Source organism: Athene cunicularia (genome assembly GCF_003259725.1).
Source record: "Athene cunicularia isolate RWA chromosome 6 unlocalized genomic scaffold, athCun1 chr6_part1, whole genome shotgun sequence".
Classification (NCBI taxonomy): Eukaryota; Metazoa; Chordata; class Aves; order Strigiformes; family Strigidae; genus Athene; species Athene cunicularia.
The window spans coordinates 12,080,277-12,097,178 of record NW_020799105.1 but is presented as its reverse complement, the minus strand read 5'-3'; the positions used below and the strand labels follow the sequence as shown (position 1 = coordinate 12,097,178).

General features: G+C 46.2%; 1 protein-coding gene across 1 annotated transcript; it reads left to right on the top strand.

Annotated features, from left to right (window-relative positions):
* The first annotated feature begins 3,902 nt into the window (after positions 1-3,902).
* On the top strand, positions 3,903-16,446 carry ACTR1A (ARP1 actin related protein 1 homolog A). Its single transcript, XM_026850950.1, has 10 exons — positions 3,903-5,275; positions 6,159-6,234; positions 7,010-7,135; positions 7,929-8,053; positions 8,396-8,612; positions 11,500-11,592; positions 12,334-12,508; positions 13,351-13,412; positions 13,782-13,822; positions 14,216-16,446. Exons 1-10 carry the CDS (start codon positions 5,175-5,177, stop codon positions 14,316-14,318), a joined length of 1,119 nt encoding a protein of 372 aa, XP_026706751.1. The 5' UTR covers positions 3,903-5,174; the 3' UTR covers positions 14,319-16,446.
* Positions 16,447-16,902: the final 456 nt, after the last annotated feature.

Genomic DNA, 16,902 nt, shown 5'->3' with positions numbered 1-16,902 from the left:
ACTCCCAGCATGCTCTGGGGGGTCTGCTCTTCTCTGTGGGACCCTGCTGGGGATGGCACCCTGCAGCCAGCCCCCTATCACAGGCAGCTCCCTGACAGGCCCAGTGAAAGGGGGACAGTCACTCCCAGGACCAGCCGCCTCCTCCTAACATATCCAGCCTAGTGCTCACTGCAAGGGAGTGCTGGCACCCAAAGCGTGGATTCCCATGCCAGAGCCGGCAGGAGGCAGAGCTCCTGAAGGAACTGCTCCCAGCATGGGTTGTATCAGCTGTAATTTGACAGTGGGGTGTGGTGTCACAGGTGGCTGCTCCTACCTGATAATGCTTCTCATTAGCTCAAAGCAGACCTTCAACCTGTGTGGGTAACAGCTCGGTTTGAGATGAGTGGGAGTGTTTGCATGCCTGAGTGAGGTACTTCTGGGTCCAGTTTTGATTAGCCCTATCCATGCTGGCCTCTCAAGAGAAAAGACTATCCAGGAAGGGGTGGGTGGGCAGGCAGGCATATATTGGAAGGAGCCTCGTTCAGTGTAATGAGTCACAAATTCATGCTCCTCCCTTCTGACCTCTACTGCCCGTGATTCAGATTTTGTTGTTTTGAGGGGTCAGTGTTGTGCTCCTTTCTCTGTAATCTTAATTTCTGATGAGTCCTTTTGCTATATGACATGTGGACCTACTAGTCTAGCTCTTCTCAACCTATTTTTTTCCCATATAAGCTGAATGATTGTAAGATCTCTCAGATCAAGCTAATTATTCTTCTAACCCCTTCTTTATTATTGATCCCAATTTCCTTTTTACAGCTTGAGTTCTCTGATACAGTTCTGGTTTTGTTTCTTCCCCTGGAATCACAGCAGAGAAATTTAGGTTAGACATTAACAGAAAATATCTAATGGGAAAGGAGATTAAGCAGTAGAATCGACTATGTGGAGATGAACGTGTTATCTTCTTTACTGGGGAAGTTAAAGAATAAGTTAGATTAATTGTTCTTAGAAATGACTGGAATAGCACTGACCCTGCTGTGGTGTGATTAGCTAACCATTAAAGCTATTTCCAGGCACTCTGGTACAGTGAGCATCAGTTTGTTTTGCTATAGTCATATGATCGCAGCCTATATCTAACTTCAGTATGTCCTTTTGTTTTGGAGTGCAGTGATTGCCGCCCCTGCTTCAGCCTTGAAGGAAAAGCTCATGTGTCAGCAACTGACTCTGTTTCTTTTCTTATTTTATCAGCTGGTCTTATAAAAACTAATTCTTTTTCGTGTCTCTTTGATAAATGAGTTCCCCCGCTTCCCCTCCCTGTACAAGAAGTAGAATGAAGCAGTTGTTGTGACATCTGCCTTTAATGCTGGCAGGCTGTCAGACAAGGAGCCTTCTGGTGACACTGCATTTTTGGTACTCTTCTGAGTTCAGGCAGGACGGGAAGTTGAGCTGCACAGAGCAGGTACCGCTGTTCCTGATGCCTCGTTGCTGCTGTTTCTCAGAGAGCTGCAGGCACCTTTTCAAGTCTGAATGTTATCCTGTCTCATGTATGTGTCTGTATAGAAGGGTGGGGAGGGGGAAATGAGGTACTGAACTGGTGAACAAGCCAGACCACCCCCGTTCCAACCCTACTCTAGCATCTTGGTGTGTTTCAAAAGGGCATTAAAGTATGCAGCTAAAACCTAAACAAGGAGGTGTTTTTTCTCTTGCCAAACAGTACACTCAGATGCATGTTTTCAGTGGGGAAGGTCTTGTAATATACAGTGAGAGGTTAGAGCTGTGCCTCAGCACAACTGTAATAATCCTCCTTGTCCAGTAGATCATTTTTAAAAGAATTGTATTCCCATCTTGCACTCCCAACAAGCTCTTTCTGAAATAAATGGTCTGGGAGCCCTGATGAACATAAAGCACATGTAAATAGGCAGCATGGTTCAGCTGTGGCCTAAGCAAGTGCAAATTCCTTGACCTTTATGGAATTGTTTCTGTTTACATAAAAGAGGATAAAATTTGGCTTTGTAGTCTAAGTGGTGGCATTTTAAACAGCTGAGCTGTCAGTAAGGGCTGTTGTGTCTTTGGTTTATTCTTGATATTATAAAATATGTATCTAATAAAATAGTTTTATGGTATGAAATGTGCATTCTCCATAAAAAGTGCTAGATTTACTCTTGGTGATTACCATTTAAATTTGAGTCCTAAATGCACCAAGATGACTGAATCAATAACTGACTAGCTACAGAGCTATAGAATAGGCAGGTTCTCTTACTTCAAGGTACTCAATGAGAATTTTCCATGAGATTATCTTCCTTGACCCTTACATTTGATATGTAGTTTTTCTTTCTTTTATTCTTTTGCTCAGATTTAAAAAAAAACCAAAACAAAACAAACAAAACAACACAGAAAACAGGATGAAAGCCCAGCCAGGATAGTTACTAGTGGAAGGTTATTAATTTAAATTTAAAAAAAAAATTTTAATAAATCAGAGCTTGTAGCAGAAAGGAGGATTCGTGGTTTTTTGCTTATTTGAAACAAAGATGGGAAAATAGGTCTTTTAAATCTTCTGAATCAGCCAGGGCTATTTCAGAATTTAAAACTTTCCCTCTCATTGTATAGGAATCTCAAACTGGTCTATAATAAATAGATTTACTCAGTGCACATATATCTTCAAAGTAGTAAAATGTTTTCAAGAAATATTGAATAGTTCAGAAAGTGCTCTTGGGTCTTTGTAGTGCGGAGATAGCAAACAGCTGTGCTTGGTTCATTCCCAGGCACCTGGAAGCACAACTATGTTGAAGTCCCATCCTACCGGCACGTTCAAAACACTCCTCCGTCTTTGACTCCAGCTAGGAATTCTGAGCTATCAACACATTCAGTTAACTTTGAACTTCAATATGTAAATCTTAAAATGCATAATTTGCTGGGAATCTCACCAGGACATGCTGGGTAACTTTTGGCCTGGCATAAGGAAGTTTTGATCTCTGTGTCAAAATAGAAGCATCATTGTTCTCCTGAAGGCACTTCCCAGCAGCAGACTGTTGGCAGCAAGATCAGTCATTATCTTGAATGAAATATTCAGTAAGCACAATATTCTGATGTGGTTATGTTACTGTGTTTGATTCAGCTTTTTAGCTACAAGGCTTGACAAAAGGTAGTATTATTTCCCAGGTATAGAGTTGTTTATAAGCTATGATAAGGAAAATCAGAATAGTGGTTTTGTTTAACTCCTGCTCACTTTGAAGTGAATAGCCAGAAGAGAGTCTGTCTAAAGTGAAGTCTTTTTAACGCTTCACAGGCTGCTTTGTCACACCAGTACCTGTTAGTGCAGATCTTGGGATGCAACTGGAGCCAAGTCCCCCTTGCCCAGAGGGAGTAGTCCTGCCCAGGTGCCAGCTTGGATGTGCTCCTTGAGCAGCCTGGCTGCAGGAGTTTGTCAGGAGGCAAGGAGTCAAGCAATCTAGCTTTTACGTGTTTTATAACTAGCTAGGTCTGGTTTGCAAAGTGTTCCTGATACTCATCTCTTACAGATGCATCCTGGCAAATCTGACAACCTACGGTTTTAGGGCAGGAGTGCCCTGGGCCTGGTTGGCAGAGAACACATATTCTGTGCAAAGCCCAGCACCTCGGCTGAATCTGGTGATGAAAGTAGCTTGGGAATAATGTGCTGGACTGTGAACTGGAGAGGCTGTGGCCACCTTGTATTCCTTTCTGCTGAGCTGGCTCTGGCTGGTAACCTCTGGAACAGGAATTGGGGCGGACAGCTGGGACAGCAGCATCAAGAAACAGCTGCAGCCAGGGCTTGTCTGGCAGAGCCCTGAGCAACTCGTTTGGCCTCAGCCTCAAAGTGAAAGTAGTGATGCTGACCCATGCAGAGGTGGGGGGAAAGGGGAAAGCAGTGGAGAAGCTGCATTGCTACTCATTTTAAAATGCTCTGGGGCAGCCAGAATGTCTTTTGGGCCTCAAACAGAGCAGTCCTGCTGCAGAGCCCTTGAGAGTGAACAGGCACTTCACAGGTTTCAGTACAAACTCACGTGCTTTTTTCTCTCAGTACAGGGTAAAGCAGAACTGGTCCTCTTTCTGCAGAAGAGCTTGCTCCCATGGTAGTCTGTGATTACTAGTGAAACAGCTTATCCGGAAGATCCTATGAAAATCCACTCCTTAGCAAAACTTGGGTGTTCCTGCAAGCTGCTCATTGTTTCAAGATGTCATTCCCTTGTGCAGGGAGAGGAAATGGAGGAGGGGAAGGAGTCAGCACAGATCCAAGTTGATGATGGGGTTCCCAGGACGCTTCCGGATGATACTGACAGGGACGGGAGCTGCGGGGCTGGATGCCCAGTACTGACTCCCTGCCAGGGCTTCCCTGTGGCTGGTTTTACCCGCCTTGTGTTTGCTGCTGGTGCTGCTTTGAATGTTGCAGTAGGCTTTTTGGGTTTGTGCCTTTTTGACTGCCATGCCTCATCTCTTCTTCCTTATCCTTCTAAACAAGCCCTATCCTGTCAGTTGCTCTTCCTGCCTTCAGCCCTTCCCCTTGCAGTCTGACTGGGACCTTTGTTCTTTCCAGACCCCAGCTTGGGTTTGTTTCCAGTGTCTTTTCTGACCATGTTTATGTGACCTTCCTCCTTAGCATTAGCTAGTTTATCCACCACCTAATATTCTTTTCCCTAGTCTCCACTCCAATCTGTTTCACACAGACCTTTCCTATTCCCTTCTCTGACTTTTATCTTCCTTTATCCTTTGTGAATCTGCTGCTTCTGAGAGGCCTACAGCTTTCATCCTCCCCCTTTTAGCAGTGGGCCCTGAAGCTGGAAGGATTCACTTGCTCTTGCTTGACTTTCTAGAGTGCTCTCCTCCACCTAGAGAGTATTTAAGATCTATAGAAAACTCCAGACCTTGGATTTAGCCTCCTGCACCCCTAGCCATAGCACTGGATAGAAAAATACTTGTCTGTACAGAGCAGCATTCGAGTGTGTTTGTGGAGCAGCACCAGGATGCTCCTGGGTGTTTGTGCCATGTGTGATGTGCTGCTGCCAGGGAGGTGCCAGTTACTCCCCTCTAGTGGCCAAGCTGGCCTGTTGGCACCTTCCCGTCCCCAACCCTGCCTGGAGAAACAGCTCCCTGGGGAGCTTTATTCCTGGTAAAAAGGAGAGGATCTGTTCATGCTGGTGTACTTTGCTTCTCCTTTAAAACTTGTGAAGATCACTGGATGAATGATAAACTCACATGTTTATCTGTTGCTCCCACAGGGCTCTGGTGTGATTAAAGCGGGTTTTGCAGGTGATCAAATACCGAAATACTGCTTTCCAAACTAGTAAGTATTCTGCTGGTCTTGGTAAGTTCTTAGTACCATTTACCAATTCTTTGATACATAGAGAGGAGGAATGGTCCAATTTTGTAACTGAAGAAATTAGTTATTTTTTTTGCCTGCTGCACAGAAGCATCAGAGAGAGGAGATCTCTGCTATTAAGTACTTAGAGATTTTCAGGGGGGGATGCACTGTAAAAGATGATTTATCACTTTGTCAGGCTCAACACCCAACCAAAGCTGTAGGATACTTTAGTCCTGAGACATGAGGAAAAGGACCAGACAAAGATAAAGTTCGGATGAGAGGCATGAAGACCTCTATAATTCTTTGGTGTGTGATCTGATGTCCTGATTCCTGCCAAACTTGGAAGTTTTCTGAGAGTTTTACTGGAAGGAAAACTGCTGGATCAGGAACTCTGAATTGTCACTGGTTTTTATTTTCATTGGGGTGGGTTGTTAATGACTGTATTTGTGTTCTGAGCAACATGTTCTGTATGTGAGGTGGGGTATGGGACTATGAATATCTAATCTGAGAAGCCTAACTGAGTTCAGGCAACACCATGTGGATCTGTCAGCTTAGACGGTTGCTTGGTCTAGCCATGTTCACCCCAGGCACTGTTGGAACAAATAAGTCCTGAATCATCAGAGAAAGTGTGGCAAGACTCAGCTGACTTATGTTCTGCCAATTCAGAACTGTCTACAATCTGTTCCCTTCACCTCTGATTCTGAGATTAGCTCAGCGCAAACATGGGTCTGTCAGCACCTGATAGTGCTGCCAGACTCACCCATTGCTTTAGAAAGTACTGGTTAGGACAGAGAGGAACAAAGTCGTTAATCCTTGGGTGCATCTGAGCTCTCTAGAAGCATTTATACTCTTGCCTCTGTTCTAGTGTGGGCAGACCAAAGCACACTCGTGTTATGGCCGGTGCTTTAGAAGGGGACATTTTCATTGGTCCAAAGGCAGAGGTAAGAAAACCTGTATACTGCACTTCTCCATATGTCTCAGCATGCTGCTGTAAGGATGGGCCGTAGCAGCTGTGCTTAAATGGGCTGTGGTTCCTTGGTGTCAGCGTGTAGATCTGAGGAGCAGAGTAGATTGTCACTTTTAAATGTGTTCAAGGTGTTTCATGAAATGGGATGGGTGGGAAGTTTCATGAAATTCTTGTGCTAACCTGCTGACCACAGGCCTTTTTTTCCAAGTCCTTCTGTATCTCTCCTTTTTTTTCTAGGCTACTTCTAGGCCTGTATGGTTACATCCCTGTCTTTTTGACTGGGAACTTTAGATATGGCCCCTACTTACTTGCTTTTTATCTCCCTGGTATGGGCAAGAAGCTTGCTTTCAACAGTCCTGCTTTTATCAGCATACAGTCTTCAGTCTCGTGTTTCTTGTGAGCCTGCCGAACTACGTTCCCCAATACTACCCTGTTATGTTTCATATCATGACTGAGCTGGTAAAACAAAGATACCACTTAATAGGTGTCTGTATGTTGGCTTAAAAAGTGTCAGAATGGAATGTGCTCTACAAGTGCCAGGCTTTCCTACTTGGTGGTGTTTAATCTTGTGAATACTTCTGTGGGAGAGATGTTTGTGATTAATGTTCAGGTTTTGCCCTGTATGCTCGAGATGTTTTTTAGTGGAATCAAAAATAAGTGAGTCTGACATAAAATCATAGCCATAGTGCTCAGAAATGTGATTGCTTGAGTCTGACAGGTGTGCTCTGTTGTCCTTTCTGTTTGCTCAGGAGCACAGAGGTCTTCTCTCGATCCGATACCCAATGGAGCATGGCATAGTGAAGGACTGGAATGACATGGAGCGCATTTGGCAGTATGTGTATTCAAAAGACCAGCTTCAGACATTCTCAGAGGAGGTGAGATACCTCATTATGTCCTGACACAGGCATCATTCAGTGTGTGGGTAACACCAGGAATCTTGGAACCCCAGGAAGGATTTGGGACTTTTCCCTTGCTCTTCTTTCTAAATGTGTCTGTTCTTTAATTAGGCTTTTTCACCTCTCAGGAGATACTGCACAAGAAGTGTCCAAGCAGAATTCCTCCTGATATTTAATGTTCTGTCCTGACTGAAAATTTGATTTTCAGCATTTGTTATTCACACTCTCTAATGATTCTGCTCTAGGCCAAGTGCTTCTAACTTTTCCTGTTCTGCCTGCACGTCAGACATATCCACTCAGCAGTGACGTGATTTGAAGTGAGGAAGGAGAAAACCACAATCCTGTGGTCTGGAAGAAGATGACCAAAAAATTATTAAATAACTGAGAGCAGTATGTTGTATAAGTGGAATAGGAATATTTCTGCCTGCTCATGCTGAGACCATATGCCTTCACCCTTTTTAGGGTCTGTATTTTGGCTAATCTGGCTGACTTCTGGCACTGAGAGTCATCTTGTTTGTCCTTCACGCAGCAGGGTCATTCACAGAGTAGATTCCCTAACACTTCTTCATAACTAGACCAGAACCCTGCTGGTCTTCCAACTTAATAGAGGTTATTTTTAGTCTTAACACAGCTCAGTAGCTGAAACTATTCCCTTCTACCTGTCCTCTTGCACCAGTGGTTCCTAAAGTGAATAAATAAGCAGAAACTTTCAGGAACACGTGTCTAGCTGCCTCCTGGTTATTGCAGCACAGCTCCTTCTTTTCTTTACCAGCATCCTGTGCTGCTGACAGAAGCACCCCTAAACCCACGCAAGAACAGAGAGCGTGCTGCTGAGGTGTTTTTTGAGACCTTCAATGTGCCAGCGCTATTCATCTCCATGCAAGCTGTGCTTAGCCTGTAAGTGTCTTTTGTCTTTCATTTGTGCTTGTGAAATGTTGCTGTGAAATCCATTTTTTCAGAAAAAAAAAAAAAACAGGAAAAAAAACACCAAAACTATGGAAGACCGCAATGATGTCTGACTTATCCCATTCTCAAGCAAGATCTGAAACTCTATTTTAATTTCTGTAATAGAGTTCACAGAAATTTGCTGAACTATGATGAGAGATAGGTTTTTGGTTGGTTTTGTTTTAGCTCTTGTTCATGTGAAAGCTCTGCTCCCTGCGTTGAACCTGGATGTGCTGCATGCTCAGGGTGACTTTGAATTGCCTCTTCTGACTTGATTGTTTGCCCCTTTGTTAGCTATGCCACTGGGAGGACTACAGGAGTGGTGCTGGACTCGGGGGATGGTGTGACCCATGCAGTTCCCATCTATGAAGGCTTTGCCATGCCTCACTCCATCATGCGGATTGACATCGCTGGCCGTGATGTCTCACGCTTCCTGCGTCTCTATCTCCGGAAGGAAGGCTATGACTTCCACACAACCTCCGAGTTTGAGATTGTCAAGACCATCAAGGAGGTGATGTACTGTCTGTTTCTGTGTTTATCCAAGAAGGGATTTCTGCCCAAGGGAAGTTGTGACTTGTGAAATCTAGTGGAAGTGCCAGCCTACCTAACTCTGCACCTTATTCCTTTATCTACCTGAGGGAAACTAGGGCTGCTAAGATGACGGAAGGACTGGAGCATTTCTATTATGAGTAAAGGCTGAGAAAGCTGGGATTGCTGAGACATGATCCTGGGCAACCTACTGTAGGTGACCCTGCTTGAACAAGGCGAGTGGACAAGATGACCTCCAGAGGTCCCTTGCAACCTCAGCCATCCCATTTTTTGGGCGACTTTTAGTCAAGATCACATCCAGTCCCTGCTGAGGGGCGTTTGACGTGGAGGTGAAGACAGGCTAGTGGTTCAGAATCTGCTTTGCAGATTTATCTGTGCTGCAGTTTCTCAGGGTCTGATGGTATCTTTCACTAGTGTTTGTTTACCCTTCAGGGCAAGGCTCTGTAAAATCCATGGCAGGTAGGGATCACAAGTGGGATATTGCAGGTTGCTTCCCCCCTGCCCCTGTGAAAGAATTCACTCACAGCATTCATGTTTACAAAAGCTTCCCCTCTTTATAGGGTCTGCAATGTTTAGTGACTTTAGAGCTATGCAGCGGTTTGGAAGGACACAATAAAGATTCCTAGCAAAGCAGTTACCTTGGCTTCTGTTGGGTGCCAAGAGAGGAGGACAGAGGAGGGACAGTGAGTAGTAGCTCAGAGCTGGTGACTGCTCACAGCAGCCTTGTGGCATCGCCATGCTCATGCAGATGGGTTGCTCTCTGGATTTGGCAAGGCTGTGTGTGACTCGGGGCTGCCTGAACATCCATGCCTTCAGTGCATGGGGTCAGTCCTCCAGATCATCCCTGGCTGTGATTGCCGAGTGCTTTTGGGACCCCATCACAAGCTGTGATTGCTGTAGATGACTGTGGACTGAGGCAGCAGCCTGTCAGGGCTTGAGAGCCTTAACAAGCTATTCTTGAGCCCGTGACCTACCAGCAAAGGACCGTAAGGGAAATGGTTTGCTTGTTCTGCCCCACTATAGCTCAGTGTGGCTGTGCTGAGGGAGCAGCGTTTGTGCTTCACATAACAGTCCAGCTGAATATCTTCTGCCTGTTGTCCAGAGCTGGAGACTTCATAGGGTTGTTGGTTTTAACCTGGCAGTTGCTCTCTGTTCTACAAGTGCTGATTGTTGGAGAGAAAAAGCTGACATGTGTAGATGCTGCAGCATCTGTGGACCAGAAGATCTGGTGATCAGAGGCTTGCTGGAGAACAATTTGCTTCAGAAGAAACCTGTTTTGTACCAAGTATCAGTTACAGTACAACTGCAATGGCCTTGTGGGACAAAGCAAGAGGCTTGCACTCTTCTTAAGTGGCCAAGGCTCCCTTTGCATCTTGGGTGATAAAACTATTAAAAGATGTTGTGCTGACTGTTAATCACAACATCTTGCATCAGTGCGGTCTCTTCTCTGGACTATACATTTGGGAAACAAAAAGCAAGGGAAAGTGAGCCAAGTTCTGCTTTGCATATGGACTACCCTCACCAGTGAGACTTCTGAGAAGGGAGGAAACAACCTGATGTTCACTCTCCAATCTACACCTTTTGCTTTACTTTAGTTTTAACTGGGGAAGGTGTTGCAGATTTCTAGGATATTTGTGCCTGGAACTTGCAGTGAAATTTCTGTTGATGTTGGTGCCATTTGTGATTTGGTTTTCAAATCTGAGGTGTTGAGTGTGGCTGCTCATGTTGGCAGCTTTCTTGCTTCTGGAGAAGTTTGGATATGCAGCCTGCATGCACTGTGGCAAGCACAAAGCTGAGACCCTGTATGTGGGAGTTTCTCAGTCCCAAAAGTTTTGTGATCTGTTAGTCTATCTGACTTGAGTTGTTTTTTTTAAGGGGAAAAAAATTTTGATGGTGTTGTAAAGTTTCGAGGAGAAACTACTGTAAAAGGGGAACCTTTAATACCTACTTCAGTACAAACATTGTTCTCTGTTTCTTGGTTTACTCTGAGTGGTCGGATACCCTCAAGTGGCCCAGAGAGGTTTATAGATTCTCCATCTGTGGAGTTACACCAAACATTACTGGGCATGGTGTTGGGCAGCCTGCTCTAGCTGACCCTGCCTGAGCAGGGCATTGGACTAGATGATCTCAAGAGGCCCTTCCAACCTAAATGTTTCAGTGATTCTGTTTAGATTTTTTTTTTTTTTTCAATCTCCAAATGATAACAATTTGGAATAGCAAAGTTTACAGTGGAATAAAAAATATGGAGTTCTGGAGAAGTTTGAAAAGTCAAAATATTTTGTTTCTTGTAACTTAAGATGTAGGTGTGCAATGGGAAATGAGCAGCTTGGATCATGTTAAGAATTTTCTGCTGTTAGCTATTAGTGTTTACCCTGTTGAAATGGAATAATGGACTTTGTTTGCACTCTTAATTTGTTGTGAAGTTACCTGAGCCCATCTTTATACAAGGTTAATGTCACCAAAGGTGTTTTGAGTGCATGTTTTGCTTTGCCCTACAGTAGGTTGAAAGCACTCACAGGATAGTTACCCCATCTGCACTAGAGGGAGTAACTTCTAAGCAGTAAGAGAGAGCTGGAAGTGAGAGGTGAGCAACATCTAGAGGGGGTGTGAGCATCCTTGATGTCTCTAATCAGCTGTAGCGTGAGTAGGTATTTTACCTGATGTGAACCCAAAACCACGAAATATTGTTGAAATTGGTCTCCCCAAAGGCATACATGGATTTTGATTGTTAGTGAGGAAAGTATTTTATCAGAGGCATTTAGGTTTACCCTTCTCATCTCTCTCTCTCTCTCTCTCTCTCTCTCTCTCTCTCTCTCTCTCTCTCTTCCTGACTCATATTTCCTCTCCAGCGTGCCTGCTACCTGTCAATAAACCCCCAGAAGGATGAGACTCTGGAGACTGAGAAGGCTCAGTACTACCTGCCAGATGGAAGCACTATTGAGGTATGTAAGGGCCATCCTCAGAGGATTCCTAACATGAAGCACAGGGTTTCCAGAAGGGCTGCCTGCCTAGTGATGGGAAATGTAATGTGACATTAGGTGGGAAGGGATAATTTTAAAAGACCAGAACTCATCCCAGGCTGTTGACTGGGCACTAGAATTTTTATGTGAAGAAAACATTATTAGAAACCTCACAGCTTCTACTGGAAGTGCTGGTTAAGGATGCAGCATGACCATGGGGACTCAGCTGTTTGAGTGAAGGCTCTGATCTAGCCAATCTTTATGCAGATCAGGTATGGAGTGTGGGTAGTTATCAGCTCACTAAACTCAGTAGTGGGTTTGTATGTGGCTTTTGTTCTGCCTAGAGGTGCAGAAACAGTTGCTTTGAAGACTGAGTTAGGAATACTCAAAAGACTGAGCGCACTACAGAATGGTTGGAGATGAAATACAGGTCTTGCCTCTAGCATCAGGGGTGGAGCTGCTCCATCTTCTGCCAGTGACCTGCTGTATGGGACTGAGCAAATTTCTTCATCTCTTTCATCTGCAAAATGTAAATAGCACATTTTCTTGGAGCAGTAGACCAAACTGGTGTTCACTTGAGAGGTAGTGATGCAGCATGAAAGTCAGGGAAACTTCTGAACTCTGAAGTTTCACCTAAGAAAGGCAGGTCCTGCAAACTGTACATAGTGAACAAAGGCACGGTGCTCTCTTTCCCTCTGTGCTTACTTCTCCCCTTCCTTGCAGATTGGCTCTGCCCGTTTTCGAGCCCCAGAGCTCCTGTTCCGGCCAGACCTGATAGGGGAGGAATGTGAAGGACTGCATGAGGTGCTTGTTTTTGCCATTCAGAAATCAGACATGGACCTGAGGCGAACATTGTTTTCCAACATCGTGCTGTCTGGAGGCTCCACGCTCTTCAAAGGTTCCTGTCTCTCCTCTCTCAGTGGGCTGTGACATACCTGATCTCTTCCTTCTCATGTGTAACTGGAAGAATAACCCAGATCACCCAACTTATCTTGTGAGATAAGGGCTGTGGGAACTCTGCTCTCTCAGCGGAGGGTTATTGTTTAATTTTGTGAGTCCTAGTCATACCCTTCTGGGTATGCAAGATGCCTCTGTCCTTGTATATCACTTTCTGGGCTTGGGGGGCTTTTGTCTTTTTCTTCCTATCACTCTGCCTGTGTCAGGACTAAATAGCTGTGTTCGTTTCTGCTGCTTTAGTTCAGGATAATTGAGACTGGATACCTAAAAGGCTCTTCCATCTCAGGTCCTTGATACCCAAGAGAGTCCAGCAGTACTGGTACTGCATGAAATGTCAGCTACATGTGTGCAGAAAACTTTCTACCCATCCCCACGGGGCTCAGCTAGCCCCCACCAGCTTAAAGATATCCTCTGCCAGAGCCTGTCAGTCTGTATATCTCCCAATAGGTCCTGCTCTTCCCATTCAAACCCTGCTCCTCTCTGGCCTGGACACAGGAGGAATGCCCAGGGAAGGTGGGCAGAACTGGCCCACCTGTGACCCTAGCTACAAATACTGTTTGCTCATGTCAAGTTGCTGCTGAGTGATAGAGCCTGTTGTGCCAATATTTGTGGTCTGCCTTGGGGGAGATAGCATCTGTTATCACACCGGCTGTGTTCTGGGTGTCTCTGAGATCTGGAATGGGATGTTTGAATAGGACTGCATAGGACGTGTCCACATTGTTAGTAGATGGAACTTGGGATTTTGGTGAGGGGCTCAGACTACATGCTTTCTGTCTTATGTAGGCTTTGGTGACAGGCTGCTGAGTGAAGTGAAGAAACTAGCTCCAAAGGATGTTAAAATAAGGGTAGGAACAATCTCTTTTGTTTTTATCACTGACTGTGTGTGTGGTTGTGTGGCCCTTAACAAACCATGCTGAGAGTGCAGCTGCTGTATGTTTGCTCCGAGGCAGAAATTGCTTTCCTGAGACTGTATTTGCTGTTGTGATAAAAACTTGTTTGGTTTCATTGGTGAGAAGGTGGCTCCTCTGAAAACATGACCCGTGTCCAGGATCCTGGACCACAGTGGCTGTTTTGGGGGTGCTGCTGGGTGTTTTTCTGGTGGGAGAGATCCCACCTGTGTTTGTCAGCTTTAGCCATAGTGAAATAGGGACACCATGCCAGCGGGAGCAGACTGGACCTTGGGAGGGCACTGACTGATTCTCTCTTTCTCCCAGATATCGGCTCCTCAGGAGAGATTGTATTCCACATGGATTGGGTATGTACTGCATGGCGACACGTCCCGCTGTGGGATGCGGGCTGGGGAGGTGCAGCCTGTCGGCACTGATGCTGCCGTCCCTTCTGGTGCTGTGTGTTGGGGTGTCGTTCAGCTGCACCATGCTCAGCCTGTTACTGGAGCAGCAGTCAGCAGGTTGCTTGGGAGGGGGCGGCTGGTGCTAGGCTCTGTAGTGCCAGCATGTTTGAGGCTAGCACGAAGAAGCAACTGTCCAGAGAGCATTTCTGTTGTACATAACTGGGAGCCTCAGCACCTTTCTGACACAGGGAAGTGTTGGGAAGTGTTAGGAAGTAGAAACAGCGCATTGCTGCAGAGATACCATGAGAGTGCCCCTAGCACTTTCCTTTAACCCCTAACATGCCTGTCTCTCCCCAGTGGCTCTATCCTGGCCTCACTGGACACCTTTAAGAAAATGTGGGTTTCGAAAAAGGAATATGAAGAAGACGGAGCTCGTGCCATCCACCGAAAAACCTTCTAGCCCTGGGACCTGTCCTCAGTCTCCTCCGAAGACTCACTTCAGTTCTAAACTCGCTTTTCTGAGTCCGAGTGTCTGAGAGCTGCCTGTGTGTGTGTGTGTGTGCCAGCATGCCCCGATGTCACTGAGCAAAGACGACAGCAGCAGAAGGGTTGTATTAGTACTACTAACTTCTTATTTTTTAATTTTATTTTTGTTGGGTTTTTTAAATGGAAAGGAGAAAATACCAGTCTGAATTTCTCCAGAATGGCTCATTCCTTTTTCATTTCAGTCCCTTACTTTCTGTATCGTCATCACATTTGTCACTGTAAAACAAAGAAGCAAGCAAAAACAAAGGGAACAGCTTATAGAATTTGCCTAGCAAGCCAGAAGGGAGCCAACCACTGCAGACTGCTCATGCAGGCCTTAGTCAGCCTGGCTGCAATGCCTGGATTGTCCGGAAACACATAGCTGAGGCTCCATAGCTGCTTTCTTCTGCAGTGTATTCACCATCAGTAGGTTATTGAAGTTGTTTTTAATATATTTTTTATTAAGAGAAAGGACATTCTCAGCGGTTAAGCCCATTTGCCCCCACTGTTTTTGGTGTGTGAGTGTGCGTATGCGTGTGTAACTTCTTCACCTGATGTGTGGGTCTGCGCCACAGCTGGAGAAGTTGGTGATAGGACTTAGTTTGTATTGCATGGAGTAGAACAAAGCAAATCTAATCAGCTATCATTGTACTAGGCGGTTATTCTCTCGTACCTTGTTTTAAATACCTTTTCTCCTCTGGAAGCAAGTGCCCCGGAATGGGGGTGAAGGCACTTGTGTGTTCCCCCTCAACCTGCCAAGATTTACAGTGCTGGGTTCTCATGTTCTTTCTCTGTAAGAGTTGAGGCTGTTTCCCTCCTTCCTGCCATGTCAGGGCAAAGGGAGCATGTATTTGCAGCCAGGCATAACTCCTGTGTACTTTATCCATTCTGGGTCAAAATAATAATTGAAAAGGTGCATTGTAATGTAAGAATTGTTTTATTTATTGAACTGTCTGAGGATATGTCAAATACTGACCACAGCACCTGGGAATAACGCTTTGGATCTTCTTTGAACACCCATTACCTAGCTGTCCATGGTTCCATGTTAACACTGTTTACAGCGCATGTGCTTAGCGGAATCGCCAGCCAGCCCTGCGCCACCACCCGGTAACTGCTGGGGGCACCTCCCCGTTCTCTGAATACACAAAGCGGGAGGACAGTGAGCTGTGCCAGGACGTTGGTGTGAGCGGCAGGTTTGTGAGCAGGAAGCTGTTGTGATGGCCGTGCTGTGCCGTACTGCATAGGCCTTCCTGCTCGCCTGGAGGCTGCTTTGCTTCTGCTTTTACAGCCATGGGCAGACCTAAAGACCCCTCGTATTGGCAAGTGCTGCTGTTTCCCCTTCAGGTTTTTCTTACGCATTATTTGGTGCTCTTTGTTTTTTTCCGTTGTTAATTTTCTGCAGTCTCTGGCAGTAGCAGTGAAGCTGGAGTTGCTCGGTGGCAGTTCCTCCCTGTTCCCCTCCTTTCTGTTCATTGCCACACATCACCTTGGGGTCACTCTTGAGCGCAGAGATGGGGTCAGAGCTGGAGGGCTGCTGCAGAGGTGTGGCAAAAGGGTGCACTGCCCCAGCGGAGACGAATGTGAGCAGCAGCATGTTGCCCCTGCAGGAGCAGTGTTCTCAGGGCCTGCTGCTGAGCTCAGAGGCTGTGGGCAGGCAGGTGTGGTGGTCCCTTCCCAGCTGAGGCCAGGCTGCTTGTTCACCTACCCCCAGCAGCACCAGACTGTGTTTTAAGCGAGAGCTGTCAAAGCTTATCCTTCTGCTGGAAAATCAGTTGGGTTCTTGCTGGTTTGCTGCAGCATGCAGAGGGGAAGCAGCAAACCCCTCGGGTCAGTTACCACATGCCCCCCAGGCAGTGCCAGTGATCTCCTCCCCCTCCCTGCCCCTCTGCTGCCCTTGCAGAAGCAGCAGTGCTCCATTTTGTAACCTGCAGTGACCAGACAGAAAGGTGCCGTCTCCGATCTAGCGTGCATCTGATCTGCCTGACTGTTCCCTCGCACACTGTCTAAACCATGTTGCCTGGTGGTGCCCAGCATACTTAAATAAAGTCATTCATATACAACCATCAAGCCTCCTGGCCTCATCTTCCCACCTTTGGATTTCTAAGGAGGTAACTTGTGTTCTTCCCTGTGCAGAATTGCTTGCTGGCCAGTCTCTGCAAGGAGATGCCACCTCTGGTCCAGGATTGCATTCCTGGCCTGGCTTTGGAGCTGAGGGAGGAGATTCCTGGGCTGCAGCTGTGGCCTGTGCCGGTAGTGTTCAAAGCCACTCTCCTCAGCAACCATTTTATATTGTATTTCTCACTGCTGACAGGTCAAGTGCAGCCGAGGCGCAGTGGAGCTGTGAGCGAGGGCTGGTGCAGGCAGTGATGGCAGTGACACCGCTGTCCTTGTGAGAAGAGCTGGTGCCAGCCCAGGCACTTGCAGAGATCCAACATGGCAGGCTTTGCTCCCAGGGCAGGCCTGGAGACAGGGAGGTGGCACAGTGCCCAGGCCTGCAACTGTCCCCAGCCTTTGTGCCA

What these genes read in the sequence shown, in the direction of transcription:
- ACTR1A (XM_026850950.1), top strand. Translation starts at nt 5,175, where the DNA reads ATGATAAACTCACATGTTTATCTGTTGCTCCCACAGGGCTCTGGTGTG. An exon ending in TCATTGGTCCAAAGGCAGAG is followed by an intron (nt 6,235 to 7,009) that starts GTAAGAAAACCT and finishes CTGTTTGCTCAG; the next exon opens with GAGCACAGAGGTCTTCTCTC. An exon ending in ATGCAAGCTGTGCTTAGCCT is followed by an intron (nt 8,054 to 8,395) that starts GTAAGTGTCTTT and finishes CCCCTTTGTTAG; the next exon opens with CTATGCCACTGGGAGGACTA.